Genomic DNA, 22006 nt, shown 5'->3' on the forward strand with positions numbered 1-22006 from the left:
ATGTTGTTAACCATTAGTATGGCCACCAAGACTTGAAAGATGCAGGCGTGCTGGGACCCACCATCGCGTTCCTTCTCCCAGCATGCACCTGTCACCACTGACAGAGACAGCACAAGCAACATGTTTCCTTCCTGTCTCCACAATGCTATGCCCTTTCCTGGAGATGTTGGTTCCAAAGATTCTACCAGGGGACCCCATGGAGAATTCACTAAACTGGAAGGTAGGGCTGCCATGACTATTGTGAGGTCCTCATGTCTGAGTCAAAAAACACAACAGAGAGCCCCTGGGTGACAGGGATCTATCCAACTACCATGAGGAAAGTAGACTGCTGGTGAGCATTGCTGGTGGGAAAGCTCAGTTCTGGAGCATAGGATCCTGTAATGGGGTTTCTTAGTTACAGCACCCAGACCCCAAGATCAATAGGCCTATAGGTCAGGCTGCACCCTCCTCTTGTAACCGTGAGGAGGAATGGCTTTAGGGTGGTACTTCGCCCTGACTGGTTCCATTTTAGAAAACTGAGTCAGGATTCACTTGGGATAGAAATGCTGAGGCAAAGGACTCCGTATCCTGCTTTGCACAAGTTTACCGCCGCCAGCTCCAGCAGGGATCACCAGTTACAGAGCTGTGATTGTAGCAGAGCTGATCAGGAACACTTATGGAGCATGCGAGGGTGTGGGGAGAGCTAGGGAGATGGCTCAGCGGGTGAAGGGTTTGCTGCTTGGCCATGAGGACTGAGTTCTGAACACAGTACCCCACTAAGAACCAGGTATGGCCATGCACATGCAGGCAAAATGTGTGGGGCAGGGGCAGAGACAGGAGGATTGCTGACAGAGGTATAGTGACTTCATATGACAACACTTGAATGGTTTTAACTTCATACTATTTAACCTGTACGACGCCCAGGCAAGAGTGGACATTGCTCAAAGTTTTGCCTCCTCTTCCAGAAAAGGATTTTGTTTGAACATGAGATTATTGTATCATGCTGTGAATTATGACTCTATTATTGACTCTATTTGGAGGTTAAATATACTTTAATGTGATGAACCGGGTGGCCAGTGATAGGCCCTGAGGTGCCCAGAGATTTAATGAAACAATTCTGAATTGTATGTGTGAGGGTGCACAACTTCTCCTTAACTTGGTCCTGAGGACCTTCCTACCACAAATTCTGCTTGATGGAAGTCGCCAGAAACCCTTGGGTTTGAGGGTTTCTAGGGCCCAGACCATCAGCTTTGTCACAGATAGAGGAGTACTGCGATCACTGAGTTCTACAGAGGAGAGCAGCCATAGATTGGGGTTTAGATAAGGAGTTAGATGATCCATAGAAGTGCCAGGCAGCAGGTATAGCACTGACCAGGATGTTCTGTGCAGATCACAGAAGTAGCTATGGCACCCGGAGAAGTAGCCCACAGGGAGCAGAGGCGTCAGCCTCTTTGTCAGGCATCAGCAGGCAGGGCAGCAGGCAGCCCGAGTGGGATCCTAGGGAGATGGACCAAACGCTATGGAAAGAAAGGGGGTAAGAGGCCAGGAATGGGGGGGGGGGTGTCAAGCATGAAAAGCCTCCAGGGTCAGTTTTGAGAAACAGGCCATGTAGGGAGAGGAGAAGACAGCTGTGGCCAGGGCTCTGGTCTGGAAACCAGAGAGGAGAGTACGCTGCCACCCAGCTGGGGCAAAGGTGGATGGAGACTCGGAGTGGACGAGAAGGCTAGAGGACAAAAGCTGTCCAACAGTTGGTGGGTAGTCCAACCTGGGCACTTGGGAGTCTGAAGCAGGGGAGTTGCTGTGACTTCTAGATCAGCCTGGGCTACAGAGTAAGACCTGCCTTAAACGCAAACAATCCAGTGACTACTCCTCTAAATGTGTACTTCAGCTAGTGGAAACCTGGGCTGTTAATAAGCTGAGGAGTGTTAAGGAGAGGAGAGGCTGGGGGCCCTGGGAAGCAAGGGAGATGGGCTGAGATGGGGGGTGGGGAAATCTCTAGTCTGGCCTAGACAGAAGCCTAAATCTGCTTGGAAATGGGGCCATGAAGTCACAGAGTGTCAGAGCAAGATGTTCTGTAAACAAACGAGCACCATCTATTGCACCATCTGTCCCCAAAGCACAGATCAGGAGTCAGGTGAGGGGGGTGGGGGGAAGACAAACGGACAGAGGGAACAAAGACACAGCTGGGATTCCATAGTATTTCCAGATAGAATATTTATTCCAGATGTGTATTTAACAATGTATCGGAGGCAGCTTTCCACGTTTAGCTTTAATTACACAATCAGCATCGGAACTTTCCCAGCAAATGTGCATCAGACACAGATCTGTGGGATACGATGAGGAAATCTCCCTGAATGAGGGCTAACCTCCCTCCCCTAACCCACTGAAAGCTCCCTGCCTCAGACTGACCTGTTCTAGGCAGTATCACTCTGCCCTTTCAAAGCAGAACTCTGGAAGAGCTGAGATACGGTATTTACATGTACGGAGATGAGAAGAGCTTCATGTTATATAAATTAATATAGCACAAGAACTGTGTAGAAAAAAATAAACTTACAGTGAATAAATACAAACCGGCTTCATATATCAAGCAGTATGTGGAGTATAAAAACTAGTTCCTGGATATATACATATGCACATATATAAAATGGTGTGCTCCAGAGTATAAATATACTATATACTTAAATATTTTGTGTGAACATGGAGAAAGAAAAGAACTTCTTTCAGTTTTGTACATTAAAATACTGGTGGCAGTTGGGGTCCCCTCTGGTCTCCAGAGACCCAGGGATTTTCTTTCCACTCCATGGGTAGACGCACCAGCAGAGCCCGGCTTCTCCATCCAGGGATGTCTCACACTGCAAACACAGAACTGAGGTTAAGAGCAGCAGGAGATGAGAGCTCTGGCCACCCTGTCCCTGAGTGAGAGCTCTGGCCACCCTGTCCCTGAGTGAGAGCTCTGGCCACCCTGTCCCTGAGTGAGAGCTCTGGCCACCCTGTCCCTGAGTGAGGCCGAGCACTGCACAGCTACCCACTGGCTAAGACTCAGCACTGCCCTTCTGGCTGTCATAACAAAATGGAGACACTGGCTATATGGCACGTGTGATAATGACCTCATCTATCTACTTAGTGGTATAGTGTTTTGACAATTATCTGCTTCATGGCCCTGCTGGCAAAGGAGCCCAGCAATAGGTCTCATTGAATAACCACCTCTACCACAGAGCTAGGCCTGGCCCGCACGCAGTTTTTCCTCAATGAAATCCCAGAACTTGCACTTAGCCGAGTCCTAAAGTTTTATCGAAATTAAACCTTGACTTCTTCTGTCTCATTTATTACTAGACATAGCACAAAGCGCAATAGTGTATTTTCCTACAGAGTTTGTTTTTATTTGTGGGAAGAGAAAAAGCAAGACATCCGTCTCCTACACAGACTCTGTTCCTTTCTTCTAGTCACAAGGAACTGAAATCTGAATGTCGGCGTATGGCGCACACATCTCTGCTGATCTGAGTGAAGGCGCCGATGCCTGATGCCTACTCCTCCCTACTGGCTGAAGTGCTCCTCATTCATCATGCTGATGCTTAGTCTCTCTACTGACTGAAATGCTTCTTGTTCATCACACTGATGCTTAGTCCTCCCTACTGACTGAAGTGCCCCTCACCATCACACTAATGTTCAGTCCTCCCTACTGGCTGAAGTGCTCCTTGTCCATCACACTGATGTTCAGTCCTCCCTACTGGCTGAAGTGCTCCTTGTCCATCACACTACCTTTCTTAGGACCAGCTTCTCCCAACTGCTGCAGGGCTGGATCTCGGAAAGCTACTTATGATATATATTAGGGCCTATGAATCATTTGACTTTTAAAAATTCATGAAGTTTTATAAGAATCTGGATGAGCAGAGCTAGCCCGTGAGAACACACGGTAGCAAAGCCACCTACCTGTTTGCTGTGATAAAATCCATTCTTGTTGCAGTTCGGCAGATAAAATTTGTAGATTTCATCTCCTGCTTTCTGTTGAGCTGCAGCTAATCTCTCTAGCACTTTATAGAGTTCCCGTTGGCAGGGCTCCTAAAAGAATAATTTTATATTAGCATGAGTACAAGAGAGAGAAAGTTACCATTTTAGACAATGACTGAGACAGAGCAGGGGTAGCCCCCAACACCTAGTCCCGGAATTCTAAGACTGTGGGTCAAAGAATATGCCCTGTCCAGGCCTTGTTTCCCATCTGCGTGCAGGACAGGTTGGTCTCAGGCTCAGGGTGTGTGGATAAAGGGGGACACACTCATCCTCCCTCAGTGGCAAGAGCTGGGCCAAGGGTGTAAAATGCTTCCCGACCCTGGCTATCTGCTGAATAACTTGAGCACCTGAACTCTACGAGAAAAGACAGTGGGCTTGGTCTCTGTATATGGAATTTAGCATCAGAAATTCGTAGATTTTCAAACAGCCGTCCTTGCATTTGACATATATCATATTGATTGTGGAGCAAGGCATTCATTTGGATAGAATTTCCAGATGAAATTCTAAAGTGCCCCCAACTGAGTTTATTCTTCCACTTCACTGAGTGGATGTACTTCTCCATTGCCTCTGCGGTACTGTCTCTCCACCTTTGGTTCTTTGTCGCCCCCAAGTGGTCAAATTGAAAACCAGCCAGTAAACTAAAGAAGTTCTTGATGCAAAGCTGAAGGCTGGCGAAATCGTGGAACTGGATGGTGGTAACAATTATTGAACATACTCAGTGATGAAGAAACCTAGACTAAAAATGGCCTATTTTATGCTGTATTTTTAAGGAGGCAAAAATACGTCAGGGATGGGAGTAGTTATATCCCTGTGCCCAGCCTCGTGTTGGGTGCCCTTTAGAAATTGTCTAGACTAAGCTCTTCACTTTGACGGATATATCTGAAGGTCTGAGTGCAGGGGCTCACCTTCCACTTTTTGAGGTTGGCAATCTCCCGGGCCCGCATGCTGCTGTAGGTGCTGATGGCGTTCCACAGGATGGGCTGATCCTCACGGGATGGGGCCATCAGGTGGAAACTATTGAGCAGCTGCTCCTCTGTCATCTCTGGGCTCTCAGAAAGCTCGTCCTGGGAGGCCACAGCAGCCTTTGCCTCTGAAAAGCAAGCCCAGGGATGCATGAGCCCCTGGAGGCACCACTCCTCTGCCAACTCACTTCTTGCCCTTAAGACCGATCTATAATGGTCAGGGGAAATCGGATATTTTTCACCAATGACTCTTTGGGAACAAGTATGTCCAAATAAGTCACCTCTTATGCAGCCCCTCACAGAAGAGGCCATCATCAGATATCAATGGTGAAGGCCCACCCCCACCCCCACCCCCCACTCAGGGGGAAGCCGGTCGTTAAGGACCATTGAGGCAGCTCTAACTTCATTCACTTGAAAGGCTCAGGTGCCTGCAGTACTGCTTCCCATCAGAATATGGAACCATGTGGCTCCTCCACACCCATACAGGACGTGCATGCAACCCAGATGGGGAGATAGGGGCTGGAGCAGAGGAAGAGGCATTTCCCAAGCTTCCTACTACAAACAAACCAGTGCTTAAATTCAGGAAAGAGCCTGATTGTCAGACTCCTAGCAGGCAACGTACACATCAAACACTGTTTGTCTATAGCAATGAATGGAAGTGAAGGTCTGGGCCTCAATTTTCACATTATGTTCTGTAAACATCTGGGAAGCACATACGGCGTGGCAGGATATATGCTACAAAGGACATTGCAAACCTCCTGGGGGCAGCGGGAGGACTCCCATCCTAAACCTTCCTGGACCCTCCAGTCATTGGAACTGCCAAGGGCAGGACCCACAGGAGGAGGCGGGAGGTGCTTAAGCCAGCACCCCACCCACCTGGCAGCCCCATAGCTCCCTCCACCTCCACGGAAAGACCGATCAGGATCAGTACTACCTAGTCTACGAACTTCCTTCACAACTCTCCCCCCTGCACGGGGCACTTGAACCACCCCTTCCAAGATCTTTCCCCGCAAGACCACACAGTGATGGCCCTCACTGAGAGACTTATATTACTATAACGGCTGAAAGCTGTTAGTGGGCCTAGAATGACTTTGTCCTAACTGCTATAGGTTTTGGATAGGCTTCTGCTGGCCTAGGAAGCACGTGTGTCCCAGCCAACAGTTCTACAGGCAGAGATGGGCTGCCGTACCTTCATGCTGGGAGCCGGACAAGGTGCTCGTGGCCGGTGCGGCAGGTTCCGGTACACAGGCTCCCTGACCACGGGTGAGGGCATGCAGGGGACGAGGCTCTCCTGGCAATGCACGGCAGCTGAGTCCCTGGGCACAGCGAGCAGTGGCCACACCGCAGGCAGCACCCATCGGCAAAGCACATGTCGGGCAGCAGCCACAGCCTGCAGGCCGAGAAATCTCGGGGCAGGAAGCGGGCACGGGTGGGCAGAGCCCCAGCCTCTCGGCAGTGCAGGGAGCACAGTGCCATGGCTGGGGGACTCCAGCGGCCACGCCAATCTGGAAGGACAGGAGAATCAGGAACGGCCAAGAAACAACAGTTAGGAACTCGGGCATCGCAACGAGGTTCAGCAGGCTGTGAATGAGACTCTGGACAGGCAGCAGTGGCTCAGTGGTCACGGCTTTCTGAGTAGATAGTAGCGGCAATGGTGGTCACAGCTCTCTGGGTAGACGGCCGTGTGCAGTGTTCAGTGCTCGCTGGGTGTGTGTCTCCGCGGGCAGTGGACCATGCCGGCTGGTCGTACTCAGCGCCTTATGAAGGGCTGGCTGTGCAGCACAGGTTAATGATTGTCAGGACAGCGTGCTAGGACCCCAGTGTTCAAAATAAGTTTGTTTTGCTTGTGAGCTCTACACAAACCGTGGGTGGAAGGGGGGGGGGGTAAAAGGATCAGGTTTCCTACTATGTTTGTCCCGTTGTGATGGACTGGGACAGGAGCTAAAGTCCAATTCTGTCAGCAAGCTGGTAGCCAGATGGGGGAGGGCACTTGTTTTTGTTCAGGGGCAAATCAAAGACCTGGCCGGCCAGTTTCATCAATTAAACTCACAGAAAACCTAAGGGACTAAGGAAAAAAAAAGGGACAGATTAGACCAAGAGGGCTTCAGGCCCCAAAGGGAGGGGAAGAAGTGGGGCTCTCTGTGACAATGCCCACAGTTGTTTCTCCCTCCCCAAGAAGCCTCTAGCCATCAAAGAAATCCATAATTCACCTCTTGGTTGTAATTCCAAAAGAACAATTGTACCGTCAAAGAGAGAAAGTTCCAGGACCCCAGGGACCTGGTCTGTACCGCCAGACCCACGCTATCTCTGACAGACAGTCTAATGGTCTAATTTAATTGTGATGCTTATCAATGATCAAGTCTAACAGCTTTCTCTGCATCGTTTTTCACTCTTTTATATCACAAGGAAAACTTCAGAAATGTTTAAGGGCAATCAGAAATAGGACTCACCTTGGAATCTCACCAAAACTTCCCAGAGGAAACTGATTAGGGACCCCCCCCTCCTTGCCTGTGAATATCTTCTAAGTCCCCAGGTCTAGATTTTTGTCTCCCACCTACCCTCGTGTCTACCTCCTGAGCTGACCACCTACCTCCTGATCAGAGCGACCAACCTCTAGCACCAGCTTGGAGCCTCTTGTCTTGCCCTTTTGGGTATTGCTTTGGAGTGGGGTAGAACCCTGAAAACCGTACTATACCACAGTGGTGAGTGCCTATCCAGCCCCTCACTGTCTTTCTTTAGCCATGGCATTTCAGAATGCCTTGGAGATCTCAACTTTAGCCCCAGGCTCTAGAGGAGGACATTGAAAGTAAAGGTTACAGGAGATTTTAGGTCAAGGTCACAGAGACTGCCCTGGAACACCCTGGACAAAAGCTCACATCCCTGTGACCCAGTAGTTCATCACTGCACCCTGTAGCTGAGCCTTGGGGGGGTGGCTTCCCGGGTGACTTCACTAAAGCACTTTAAACACACGTGCACCGATACATCGCCTACCAACGTCTCCTCTCTCATTCAAAGAAACCAGCATAGGTACCCACTACAGAGCAGGTATGTCAATAGTGACTGGCTGGCTTTTTAATTCGAGGTACAGAAAAAGCCCTAACAGATAAGAAATCAGAGACACGGGCCAGTGGGCCAGAGTGAGCAGCACACTTGCCAGGAGAGAGGACTCATGGGGTGGGAAGGTAGGTTACGTCAAGGAAAGACTGAGGAAGAGTTCCCGTGTGGGTAAAGAATTCAGGGACTCAGCTTCATCACAAAGCAAAAGGCAGCAGATGCAGGCTGGTCATTCGCATCCAACCACAGAAGCACCTTTCTTGTCTCCAGAGAGGGACAGGGGACCCGTACTGGCTGTGCTTCTGGTACTGCCACTGCACTGCCTATGGCCATCGCTGAAGGAGCTGGGTGGTAAGAGAAAGGGACTCTGAAGCTCAGAGGTCAGAAGTCTGTGAAAGCCTGTGGCTACAGACGATGACACCGACAGAGCTCACTCTAAAGCTGTCCCCTACACAGCCTAAATGTCCGCAGTCAGACACTGGATAAGGAACTCCTGGAGCAGTCCCTGAAAAGCTCGGCTCATAATGAGCCTCGCAGATCAGCTCTGTCTGTCCTAGATGAGAATCCATACAATAAGATGTTCTTCAATTAAGTAAAAACCTTCACACTAAGAAACATTGGGAGGGTACGAGACTGCTGAGCAAAAGCAGCTGTGATTCCAAATATATTGACAACCTGGAGAAGAATACAAACCAACAGCAGACAGGATGGCTACCAGGGGAGGGGTGATTCAGGAGCCCAAGGACAGATCAGTTTTTCCTGTGCCCCTTTTGTAGCCTTCTGTATCTGCACCGTGTGCTTATAAAAAGAATCATCACACTGGGCTACAGATAGAGGTGTGGGACAGAGTACTTGCCTGACACGCACAAGGCCCTGGGTTCGATTCTCCAGGCCTGAAAAAAAGAATGTGGAATTATCATGATACCCATTCCCGAGCTCCCTGGCCTCATGAAAGTGACTGGACTTGGCAAAGCCAGATTTTACTCAACTTGGAAAGTTTCCCTCAAAGGGCAGCTGGACCAATATCTGCCATAGCAGCTGGAGAAAGGTCAGGTGACAAAGCTGCTCCCAGATACTCATGGTATCTGAGAGTGTGTCTCTGATTATGTTTGTTTGTTTGTTTGAAACAGGAGGTCACTGAACAGTCTAGACTAAACTCGCATAGCAATCCTGCCTCAGCTATGCCATTTTTTTTTCTGACAGAAGTACCCCAAATTCAGTACCTTGCTAAGGAATTGACCAACTGATTTCCATTTTTAAACATTTTTATTTTAAATAAACATTCAATTTTTAAAAGAGTTTATTTTTGATTATCTGCATGGGAGAGGAATTTGTGTGCATGTGAGTGCGGGTGCCCTTGGTGACCAGTAGAGGGCATCAGGTCTCCCTGCAGCTGGAGTTCCAGGTTGTTGTGAGCCACCCGACAAGAGTGCTAGGAACTGAATCCAGGTCCTCTGTAGGAACAGTGTGTCATGTCTGCAGCCCCTAACACTTAACTGGAAGCTATTTGAAATGAATAGCTTGACTGTAAGTCCCTAAATAATTTCATTTCTGGAAGCTCTGAAGTTTCGCTTGACTTCCTCAACTTGTAATCACTGTCCGCACTTGAAATGTTTCCTTTATGAAACACGGGAAAGGCACAACAGTGACAAATATTTGCAACTCTCTGCCAGGCTATCGCCACAAATAGTTTGTTCGGCTGCACCGTTGCCCAGCGCTCATCCGGTTGTCCCTTCCCTGATTCCTCCCTCTCCTGCACATAGCGGTCCTTCCTCCTTTCCAAAGATCTATGTCCCAATGTTTCCATTGTTTACCTCACAGTCACACAAACCAAACAGCCACCAAACTCCTCTTCGATTCCCAACACTCTGTCAACACAAATGAAGCCAGCTCCCCACCTCACCCCAGGCCCATGTAGACGGCCAGTTCATTGGTCCATGATGAGTGGGATGGACTGACTGGCCCTTCTCCTGAGTCACAGCTTGACTCAGCTCCCTCTCTTGTCAATGAGATGCCCTCCTTGCCTGTTCACTGCAAACACCTCAGTTCCACTTCCAAACCAGAATTTCCCCTGCCCCTGTAACTTTATGTCTTTGTCCACAGTGAGTAGTCGCCCCTAAAAGCTGCCTTCCAAAACCCCCATGGCTTCCCCCATGTGGCACATGACCTTCCCTCCCAGCTTCTTAGCGGTTTATTTCCTAAGCTGCTATCTGTGCTTTTCCTCACTCTGCAGTGGGGCAGAGAGGAGCTGTCTTCTGGGCGAGGGAGGCACAGTCAGGCATAGGAAGGAGCGATAGTGGGATGCCCCAAGCAGAGTCCAATCATATGCCCATGCCCCAGCAAGCAGGACGTCTACGGAGGGCTCATAAGTTCATCCCATGCTGCCCTTGGCAGGAAAGACGAGAGCATCCAGAGCGTTTGGCCATCTCTAGGTAAAGGTAATAGCTCAAATGGTCTTGGAGGGAGAGTAGGGTCCCCCAAGCAGAGATGGTTAGGGTGACAGGACAGAGCATGGATGGCAGAAGGTAAGAGAACCCACCAAGCTGCTCAATGTGCCCTGAGCATAGCCAGCAATGCTCTCTGCCTGGAAGCATAGAATAATTGGGGGTCTAAGGGTGCTGATCACCGGAAAGCCTTAAAGGGACAAAACCCTTGGCATTGAAGTCATCACCAGGAAGGGGTATATGATGTGTGTCCTGGAAGCAATTGTGCATCCCAGGAGCTAAGATTTTTGAATGTCAGGCTGGAAGCAACCTGCAGTAGCAGGGGAACAGGGAAATAATGTTTTTGGTTTGGTTTGGTTTGGTCAGGGTCTCTACTTGTCCAGGCTGTCCTAGAACGTACTACACAGCCAACACTGGCCTCAAGCTCCTGATCCTCCTGCCTCCACCTCCCAAGTACCATGATTACTGGCATGTGCCACCCTGCCCACCCACTGTCTTATAGATGCTTGTTGCACACTTCCGGTGCCAGGAGGGGATGCCTAGCTGCTAGCAAGTCTCAGTATGAGCACTGAAGATGAGCGCGGCTCCTGCTTTATAAACCAAAGCCTGTGCCTTTCCTGTACACCCAGGTCCTCCCTTCTGCCCCACTGTAAAGTCAGTGTGCAGTGGAAGGAATTAGGGACAGTCTTCTCATGGCAATCCCAGTCGGTACTCCAGAGGGAGCTGTGTGAAAGGCCACACTCAGCATCTCATGAAATAACTCTTCACACCTCTGCCTTTTCGTTTTGACAACTTCTACAATGCTGTTGAATATCACATATGAAAAACTCATCTCTGACAGTTTTATTAGCACCAGCAGAAGGGGGTCAAGGCGAGAGGAGCAGTCTGCATTTTCACCTCGGATTTCCTCACCCCAGTGTGCAGCATATCCGAGGCTGTAAGAAGATGAAGGGTTGCCTGGCAGGGACTGCTCAGTCAATGTGAGCCCATAGTACGCTGGGCTGCCTGCAATTTCCCTCAGCTGCCATGGGCAGAAGCTGTGGGGCCTGAGGATGATGAAAGCCAGGGAGATCTTCCATCACACACTGTTCCCAGGCCTGCCCTCATGCAGGGCGCTGCTTACCCACACAGCTCCAGAGTTAGGCAATCCAGACCCTGGAAAATAATACAAGAGTCAAGGGCAAAGGGGAGCTTCCAACGGTGGAAATTGCTGCAATCCAGGGAAAACCTCAGAAGGGAGGTTGTTTTGAACCTGAGGAAAAACACAAAAGGATGTTCTGCCCACAGTCCATGATCAACACGGGAATGATGTAAATCCATGCAAAGGCCTGGCCTGCTGCCCTAGCTCCTGGGCAGATGAAAGGCAACTGCCCGTACAGACTACAGACCGTAAGAAGGGGGAGGATGCATAGTTCACGCCCACACTCCCTAAGCATGTGAACACCCCGGGCTCTAACAGAGCGAGAGGAGAGCTTTGAACAGCAGTCACCCCCTCCCCAGTGTATCTGAGGGTGTTGTGAGATTAGTTTGAGGGGCAGATATTAAGTGTCAGGCACAAGGAAAGTATACACACATAATTACTCACCGTCCTCTCCCTGGGGCAGGCACCCCCGTTCACTCACATCTATCATGTATGGAGGTCTAGACAGAGCTGGATATCAATGCCAAACCCCGAAGCCCGATTTCCAGGGATGTGCCCGTCATGCTGTTTTAGGAAGAGTTTAACCGGGGATCTGACCACACACACACACACATACACACACACACACACACACACACACACACACACGCGCGCGTGTTCAGAGCCAACAGCTCACGAAGCCCTCTGATCCCATCCTCGCTCACAACAACCCCTTACGGGGAGGGAGAAGTGGAGTGTGGAGGGGTAATGGATGCATTTGGTAAGCAAGAGCACCCAGCAATGGCTCCTGCTGGGGGTGGAGCGGGGACAGCATGCCCTCCCAGGATGAGGAGCCTGTGCTTCATTCATGTCTATAGCGAACGGGGGGTGAGTGGACGCATATTCTAAAAATGCACAACAGAGATGCAGAGAGTGGTGAGGAAGGACAGAGTACAGGCAGAAGGACACGTGGCTCCTGAGAAAGGAACGGAGACAGATGCAAAGCCATTTCTTTCTAGTTTCAAACACATCACAGTCTTTCTCTTTTTGAGGTGATAGGTGACTTCAACTTTGTTAATCTTGAAATAGCTAGAACCATTTGGGCTTCCCAAGAGAATCCGGTGCATGTTGCCCCTTCCAGGCAGTGGGTGCAAAGGTCAGGATCACTTTTTAACCCCATCAGCCATGCGTGCTGTACTGGCTAGCTTCGTGTCAACTTGACACAGCTGGAGTTATCACAGAGAAAGGAGCTTTAGTTGGGGAAATGCCCCCATGAGATCCGGCTGTGGGGCATTTTCTCAATTAGTGATCAAGGGTGGGGAGACCCCTTGTGGGTGGGACCATCTCTGAGCTGGTAGTCTTGGGTTCTATAAGAAAACAGGCTGAGCAAGCCAGGGGAAGTAAGCCAGTAAAGAACATCCCTCCATGGTTTCTGCATCAGCTCCTGCTTTCTGACCTGCTTGAGTTCCAGTCCTGCATCCTTTGGTGATCAGCAGCAGTATGGAAATGTAAGCCAAATAAACTCTTTCCTCCCCAACTTGCTTCTTGGTCATGATGTTTGTACAGGAATAGAAACCCTGACTAAGACAGGTGCAATTGTGTATGGCTAGACTCCAAGCATGTTTGCCATACTGACCACTTTTTAAAAGTAATATTTCAATTCTGTTTGAACCATATCAAATCATTCTATTATAGTGTTATTTAGTATGTTAATTGCACTTTTAAGAAAGAAACTATAGGACCAGAGTTGAGAGGCTGTAAACACTGGCATATGAGGGTCCTTTCATGGCCTTGTGCTTGACTGAGGACTCTGAGGTGGGGTCTAGGCCGGGTCCTTAACATCTGTATGACCTTGAACATATTACTTGACATATCTTTCCTTCTATTTTTCCCTTGGCAAATTTACTAATACCTGGTACATAAGACAGGAACATATAACTGTGTATATATATATATATATATATATATATATATATATATATATATATATATCTTGTGGTAGAAAATTATTAAACCCTAAAAGGACATGCTCACCTTCCAGAAAACAGGGTGACAGGGTGGCTGCAGTAAGGGGACTGAGACAGTATTTTCTTTCCCAGACTGGCTTCTGGTTTGAGTGGGTCTTACAGAAAGTCACCACTTCTTATCCCCTGGGAGACTGCAGGCCCCACCCTGGGTGACCTGCACAGGTGGGCTTCTTTTACCTCCAACTTTTGTCTTCTGCTCTCCTTAGGTACCTCTGGCTCTACCACCCTAGTGCGCTTGACGATTTTGACCTGCCTCTTACAGCCATGCAAAGTCCCTCTGACTGCAGACTTTAGCTGGAGAGACCAAGACACAGCGATCTCTGAAGACCAGCTCTGGAGCCACGTGTCACACTAGACACAACAAGTGTCCTATGGTCTGCCGCATCCTTGCCCTGGCCTGTTAAGGCCTGTGGCAGACAGCGTGGCTTTTCTGAAACTCCTGTGCTACCAGGAGCACAAGAATGTGTCCAGAAAGCTATCACCCACCTTAGGTGTGATATCGGTCACACTGGGTAGCAGAACCTGGGTGACAGGGAAGCCCAGACCTGATTAACTCAGACAGGGAGCTTTACTCTTTAAAATTAGTATGTGCTCATTGCGTGATCTTTTCAGGGCAATATGAAATAGAACTCCTCCCTCCCTCCCACCCTCCTTCTCAGAAGAATGGTTTTTACTATGTTTCTCTCACTGCTCCTAAAGAAAGCAGCCAAAGAGTTAAAATCCCTTGATGGAAACCACCCAGAAGAACACATTTAGCCGATTGCAAAACACTGTTTACATAAACATCAAACGTGATTGTGAAAAGAAACAATGCTAGTGAGCAGAGGCTATGCCTGCCACAGATTGCTCTTCATTATAATGTGTCTCCCAATGCTCTCCAGAACTGCTCATTTGGCTCTTAATGAGGAAAAAAAGGGATACACTGACCATGTGGTCAAAGAGTGGGGTACACTGTGGGAGGCTGATTAGGGGCACTTAGCACCACGTTATGCCTTCTGAGGTGAGCATGCGTTATTTTCACCCTCGGTACTCAGTGTCTGCTTGTGGGGTGAGCTGTGCCTCTCTGAGCTTTTTCACTAAGGTGCAGAGTGATTGTGTTGATCTATCCTCTCTCACGAAGACAAAGTGCTAAGGGGGGACGTTTCCAGCTTTCACATCCCCATGAATGCAGGGTGCCACGTGAGGGAAAGCTGCGGCATTGCCCGGACTCTGCACCTGGACGGGGCTGAGGCTGCAGTGCACATTCCAACCCTTCAGGAACTGCATCTCTAACAAGAAGGACCAAGACCCCTCAGGACAGGTCTTCCTGGGGCTTCAGAGAGCAAGGGGGATGGTAGCAGATTAGGCAGGGGGCAGCTGCTGGGTGCATATAGCACTGCACTGCTGGCTAATTTGCCACAGGTGTCAGTGCTGCGTGTGGCTGGTGAACACTCTCTTGCTGGTGGGGCTCTGGCGGGGCTAGCCCCGTGGGGGGTCCATGTTGTCATTAATATGCTATGAGCTTCGAAGTATGCCTGACTTTGAACCAGCAATTCTACTTGCTTGACCATGCCAGGGGACAATCAGATTGAACTGTCTCTTAGTTCCTTGGAGTGTTATTTTTAAATGTCCAACTAGACGCCATGGGCACAGCCTGAAAAGACACAGATGAAGCAAATTAGGGCAGAGCTAAAGAAAAGAATATTCAAAAAGAGATCTATACCCAGTGTGGTACTGCAGGTCTTTAATCCTAGCTCTCGGGAGTTCCCGGCCAGCCAAGGCTACGTAATGAGTTCTTAATAATAATAATAATAATAATAATAAACCTTTAAAAAGATAGCTCCATCAAAATAATACTATCGAGGGTACCTGGGAGGTCAGAGGATGGTACATTTAAAAACTGTTTAGTTGGGCCCACTGGCACATACCTGTAGTCTTAGCTCCTTTGGAGACTGGAGGGCAAGAAAATTCCTTAAAAAAAGAGTTCAAAGTCTGGGGAACAGTAAGCCATAATCCGCCTTCTGCTCACCCCAGGCACCAAGGCTCTGCTCTGCTGAGCCTTATAGTGTGCTTCCCTACTTTGAAGACTCACTTCTTCCCGTGCACAGTCCCCCGCACGGTTGCTTGGAAGCTCAGAGCTGGTGCAGGCTGGGATTGACTCAGTTTCTATTCTCCGCCTTACTCATGACCTGGGACAGAGGCCACAAGGTGGCTCCACTGGCCCGGCCGTCATTTTCTGGGAATCTTTAGAAAATCAATTAAGAGACACTCCCAGATCCGCTTAATCGTGCTCTGGGCTCTAGTGACTCAAATCTAAGAAGCACCAAAGGGAAGTATAGAAATCCTTGGCCACCGACATATTTGAAAGTCTAGCACTGCCGGTGCCTCTCAGCTTGTCTGAATGTGGTCTTTGGTCTTTACTGGGTTAGGTGACCAGACAGCCTTTCATACTGTAAGAATTCAGAGGTATTCTAAGGCAATACTGAGGTGTGCAGAGAAGAAACCAGCCAGGTGAAAGCCCTCAAGGGTGAGGGGGGCACTCCTGTGGCTGTGTACCCACGTGCTCATCAGGTGTGCCTGTCAGGTGTGCTCACCAGGTGTGCTCATCAGGCGTGCTCGTCAGGTGTGCCCGTCACGTGTGCTCACGCACACCTGTCCAGGCCTGAGAGCGAACTATCGCCAGGGCTATTTTTAAGCGCTCCGATTCCAAGAGTGAGGCGCAGTAACTACCCAAGAACGTCCATTTCAGAGGAAAGACAGGATGGAGTCAGACACAGAGGTAGGCCTAGAGGGGTGCTGCTGGGAGTAAGACGGGATAAAGTGTGGCGTGCGTCGGGAGAAGTCCGGCAGAATGCTGCAGTTAGTCCTGGGGATTGTTCACAGGCTGCCTGCCAACTAGGCCCCAAAGAACTCCTATCTGTGAGACGCTTCTGTGGTCCCTGGGTGTGCCCTATGTTAGATGGGTCATACCCCCACGTCCTGACCTGGAACCCCCATGCAGCACACCCTAGTCATCTCTGGACTGCTCCTTGCTAGTTCTTCCTACATAGAGGCAGACCAGAGTCTTCCATTCTGGTTCTGAGAACTCAGGAACACTCCCTGCCTCTATGCAACAGAAGCCCCTCTGGGTTCCTACTGATGCATATTTATGGGTAGCAACAGACAGCTATGTCCAGCCTCAAGAAGTGTCAAAGTCATTTTCTTTAAAAAAAAAAAAAACAACTACATATAGTATAAAAATTAATTATAAATTATATAGTATATAAATTACATATATATATATATATCATTTACTTCCTTAGGTTTCAGTTCCTCTCACCCCCCTGAGTGACAATGGCTTCCTGAACAGTCCAAGAATGTCTGCACCTGCATCAGACACTGTCACTCTCATTACAAAAACATTAAGTGCAAGAAATCACTTCCTAAATGTGGAATAAGGCAAAATAGGCAGGCTGGCCCTACTGTCAAAGCGACCTGGGTTGGAGCACAGTCGCACTGCCTGTATGAGTTTGTCTAAATTCCCAAGAAAACCATTAAACACAAGACAACAGAGTGCTAGCTGCATTCCACAGGTCATTTCCCATCAAGTGTGCCAAAGGGCACCGGAGGGAGGCGGGCCCTGTGCCGCACAAGTGCGGTTAATTTCAGGAGATCAATTCCAGGCCCTGATTCAGATGCCAGCACCTGTCTAACACACATTCCTTACGTAAAATGCTGTAGTGTTTGGGCAGAGCCCAGGCACACCTTGCTTCCTCACATCCTGGCATTCAAACAGCATGGACATTACCGGGCTGGGCTGGGAATAAGAGGAAAACCCCTGCCTGCATATGTGCATGCTGCTACTTTGAAAATTAGCTAAATTGGTTTTTGTTTCTTTAGTATTTTCTACCTGTACTAAGTTAAATCCACTGGTGTAGGGTGTACAGATACAAAGGCTGGGACATCTTTCACTAATGTCTAAGAAAAGGGTGTGCATGCTGGAGTATCTTTAGTTAAATCTAGGTTTTATGCTGGAGGAGAAATTTGGAGTTGACATATTAGAACCAAAGACAGCGTGGCCCGTGTACCTCCAGCAATCAGCTACAGCAGTGCTTCTCAACTTCCCTAATGCTGTGACCCTTTAACACAGCTCCTCGTGTTGTGGTAATACCCCACCACCACCACCATAAAGTTATTTTCATTGCTACTTCAAAACTATAATTTTGTTACCGTTATGAAACGTAATGTGAGTATCTGTGCTTTCCAATGGTCTTAGGTAACCCCTGTGAGACAGTCGTTCAACTACCTCCCCCAAAGGGCTCGTGGCCTACAGGTTGAGAACCACTGAGCCAGCACCGCTGACCCAACTACCTTCCCCTGTACGTCATTTTGCCGCCAAGGGTAGTCTTTTCATGCTGAGATTTCTGTGTTAAGATTATTCCACTGATAACATTTAGCTGCCCTCCTCCCCTCCAGGAAAGCAGTTTGCTAGAACGTTCTCTGTGCTTCAACCCTATCCTGGAGACCCATCTTTGACTGCTTCTCCCTGAGATGTCCATTAACCATCAGTGCCATGGTGGGGAGTGGGGGTAGACATGTCCCATCATGCCTGTTGTTTGAGTCTCCAGCCATGGGTGCAGACCCTCAGTGCTTAGTGTCCCCATCTCTAGGGTCACTGAGTATGTGTCTCTGAGTGGTTGTGCTTGGATGAGAATGTACTGTGTTCCCATGAAGGGGGGCTGCAACTGTCTAGGACCCAGACTTGTGTGTTTATCTCCAGATTCCTGAGTTCAGCTCCTCTCTAGCAACAAAGACGCCAGACTGGAAGAAACCTGCCATTCACAGCACTCCACAGGAGATGGCTATGGGCTGGAGCCCAAGGCCCCCCGGAAGAAACTTCCAAAGCCCCTGGTCCTTGATATCTAAAGACTCTCCCCAGCTGTCAGGGTTCAGCTCCACAGCCACCTTCAGAAAAAGGCTTTCAACTGTTGAGGACTTAGAGAGTTCCAGCGAGCAGGAGGGGCCCCATTCAGACCACTTAGCTGCAGAGGAAGAACCCTGCATGTCAGCCTCCTTGAACCAGGAGCAGCATCAGAAGAAGACAGAGGCCCTGCTGGCAACGAGCTGGCCAAAGAACTCAGGGATGCCTGGAATCTCAGACACTGCCAGTCGAAAGAGACGAGACCCAAAGAAGCGGGCAGCTGCGGTAGGTCTCCTGCCTCCCAACCTGGCCCTGGCCCCAGGGAGCTCCATGTCCCTGTATGCCTCCCAGCTATCCTGTGGGGGACATTTACCTTCCATTACTCAATTTCTCTGTCACCACGTGGGGAGGTGTGCAGAGGATACCCACATCTGCAGATGAGGTCACAAGACCTTCCAGCTTTTCTGACTCCCAGTGCTTGGTTGTCTCAAGACAGTTTTTTACTCAGGAGGAACGCTGTGGATGCTCTTGCCTGTAGACACCATGACCCCCCCAGCCCAGGGCTCTGTAAGTCTAGTCCTCAGTGCAGGTTCTGGCTGTTCCTTGTCCTAGGTCTCTAGCTCACAGGCATCCAGGTACCAACTGTCCTTAGCACTGAAGGGTCAATAGAGAAGTTGTTGATAAGAATTGTCCCATTTGTCACCTCACTACATAGGTTCTCCCAAAGGGCCATCTGTGCTTCTTCCTGCACTTTTACCTGTGCCTAAACACAGCAGGCTGTTGCTACAATCTGGGAATGTCCTGGATCAGGGCCAGGCTGAGCTGCCCCAAGTCCTCCCCTAGCCACAGTATGGGACAGTGATGGCTCACCTTCACACGGGAAGAGCATAAGCTACACCAAACCCCGACCTGCGTCTGAGGTGCTTCTGCCTCTCCTGATGCCAGGGACACTCTTTACCAGAGCCCTGAAGGTCAGATGAGTACCAGAAAGCAGCCTGGCAGGAGCAGTGGCCAAAGTAGACAGAGCATTAAGAACATTTAAGAACCTTTAGGCCAGATGTGGTAAACATCTGTAACCCCAGCCCTGGGAGACAGAGGCAGGAGGTAAGCCTGAGACCATCTAGAACAACAACTGCCCAGTTTCCAGTTGCTGTCAACAGACCCCCAATTCCAAACCCTCATACCTATTAACCAACCACTGGAAGCCTGTTGATGGCCTCATAAAGAAACTCAGGGGGGAATTTTTCCTGGTCATTTCTCCCCTGCATCCTTCCTGAGGATGCTAGCCTCTAGGGTAGCAGAGGTCAGTACAGCCAGTCCCTTTCTTGGCAAATTTTATTCTCTCACTCTGAACAGCCTCAGGGACTGAGACTGAGTCTGGGCTCCACCCCTTCTCCACCCTTGGAGTAATTAGAAGACACTCAACCCTATGGTTCAACTGGTATCTCAGACATGGACAAGGGCCCCAGGCCTGCTGGGTATTTTTTCCCCAAGTTCATTGTGCATGTTCGTTACCCATAGTGACAGCAATTCTGCAGGTAGCTGTCTGTCTTCTACACAGATGCAACGCTTGCGGCAATGGGAGGCCCAGATGCTTCAGGAAATTGAGGAGGCAGTTCATCATGAACTTACCATTCAAGAGGAGGGGATCCTTAGCACTGAGCTCCCTGACCAAGCCCAGGGGCCACTTAGCATCAGTACAGTCAGAATAGATTCCCAGGACCCTGCTGCCATGGCATGACTTAATTGTCTACACCACACACTCCAGGTGGTCCAGGTGAGTAAGGTGGGAGCAGATCTTGTTATCCAAACAGTAAGATAAGGAAAGAATTGCCTAGGGCTAGGTGGGGGTGGGGTAATCAAGGAACAGAGTTGGCAGTTTGAAAGAGAATGAAATTTTTTTGTGTTTTGAACTTGAAAAAGTCACTGGGCCTGATTGACCGTGTGCCCTCTACTACCTAGCTTTGACCTCAGGGACAATCTCTCTGCTCTGCTGACCTTTGTTTTCCTTATCTGAAAAATGACAAAAACATATCAAGTGCAATACAAAGCATATGGGCTCAGCTACTGTTGGCCTGGCTCCCTCTGCCCTGGGCCCCTGATCCCTGCCTGGGCAGAGCTCGCTCAGGCCATTGGTGAAGCAGAACCAGGAGGAAATGGGTTTTGGAGTTCTGACATAGTAGGCCAAGTGCAAGTGTGGTTTGACTGCTGAGCATCCCCACAGTGGCCAGGACAGATGGATGAAGAGGAAGCCGTCTTCTAGGTGGGACCAGGACTGGTTCAGATGGAGAGAGAAGACTGGTGTGAGCTCCTGAGGACAGGAGAAACTGGGAAAGAATACAGTTTAGGGTTGGGTTTTAGTCCCCTTGGGGATGGATTGGGTTGATTTCCCACTCATCTTCAGGGCACCAGAAAGTTCTGGTGAAAAGCTGCAGTTGCTGCTCAAGGCTGTTGTATGGGTGGGATGAGGGGATGGAGCTCCTGAAGTAGCCTGGGTAGCTACTTACCCTTGCCATCTTCTCCTGTGTTTCCTCTCTAAGCATCCCAGCCCCAAGTGGTGGATGCACCCCACATAGTGTAAGGATGGAACTTCCATTAACACAGACTGCCTCCAGTATACTCAGGCCGAGCCCTTTGTGCAGGTGTGTTGTGGCCTCCTAAAAACAGAGACAAGTTTGTTGTTTCCTTGCTAAAACCCAGACATATGATTATGTTGCCCGTTTAGTTCATTCCACCTCCCACCATTCCTGTCCACAGTGGGGTCAGCAGGGGCTGCAGATAAAGGGCTGGTGCTACTGTGAAACGAAAAGAGGAAAGCCCAGATGAAGGAACAGGGCATAGAGAGTCTAGGTGTATGTGAGGCCCAGGGCTGCCTGCTTGGAGCCGTAGGTAATGGGTCTCATTGTCTGCTTTCAGGAGCGGGCCTGCAGCTGGGATTCTGCACAGGAACTTCAGATTCCACACAATGTTCTGAGTGGTCATTTACTTTATATTTAAACATCTGCATGTTTTACAAGCTACTTCCTATTAAAATAATTCTCTATTTTCATTTGTGCAATTATCTGGTTATAAAATCAGCCTTGTGAACGTGTCAGAACTTTACTAATTTTTCAAAGACAGAATACTATTTTTAAAACCTGATTAGAACTGTGTAACATGAAGATGAACGCATCAGAGAAAAGCTCGTCCAATCTTCATTATTAAAAATAAACTCTTTTCATGAGAACTATTTCCAAAGTTTATGCCTGAATGCAAATCAGTTCAGACATAGAGCCAAGAGAATTCTAATTCCACCTCACTTTTCAAAGACTGAAATTCAAATACAGAACGAGTACAGGGAAGCAGTTTGAGGCGATATATTCTTGAAAGAATTGCAGGCCCCAGAGGGAAGGCTTAGGTGACCGATAAGTTCCTAGGCACTTACGTTGTGCTTTCTGGGTTATTGTGTATTTGCCCAGTTAGAGTATGCTTGACTCATAGACACTCCAGCTGAAGTGATTAAAATATCTTTCTTTGGTCTAACAAGATGGCTT

At 49.1% G+C, this 22006-nt stretch overlaps 2 protein-coding genes across 2 annotated transcripts; one reads left to right on the forward strand and one right to left on the reverse strand.

Annotated features, from left to right (window-relative positions):
* Nucleotides 1-1792: 1792 nt before the first annotated feature.
* Nucleotides 1793-6687, reverse strand: Igfbp1 (insulin like growth factor binding protein 1). The gene is made up of 4 exons (XM_021210968.2): nt 6139-6687; nt 4893-5077; nt 3910-4038; nt 1793-2831 (listed from the first exon to the last, which is right to left on the reverse strand). Exons 1-4 carry the CDS (start codon nt 6509-6511, stop codon nt 2700-2702), a joined length of 819 nt encoding a protein of 272 aa, XP_021066627.1. The 5' UTR covers nt 6512-6687; the 3' UTR covers nt 1793-2699.
* Nucleotides 6688-16301: 9614 nt separating this feature from the next.
* Nucleotides 16302-21697, forward strand: LOC110330697. The gene is made up of 4 exons (XM_021210969.1): nt 16302-16352; nt 18333-18758; nt 20035-20250; nt 21390-21697. The coding sequence occupies exons 1-3, from the start codon at nt 16335-16337 to the stop codon at nt 20212-20214; spliced, it is 624 nt and encodes a 207-aa protein (XP_021066628.1). The 5' UTR covers nt 16302-16334; the 3' UTR covers nt 20215-20250; nt 21390-21697.
* The last annotated feature ends 309 nt before the right edge of the window (nt 21698-22006 follow it).

The sequence above is a fragment of the Mus pahari genome, chromosome 13 (assembly GCF_900095145.1).
Source record: "Mus pahari chromosome 13, PAHARI_EIJ_v1.1, whole genome shotgun sequence".
Taxonomy (NCBI): Eukaryota; Metazoa; Chordata; class Mammalia; order Rodentia; family Muridae; genus Mus; species Mus pahari.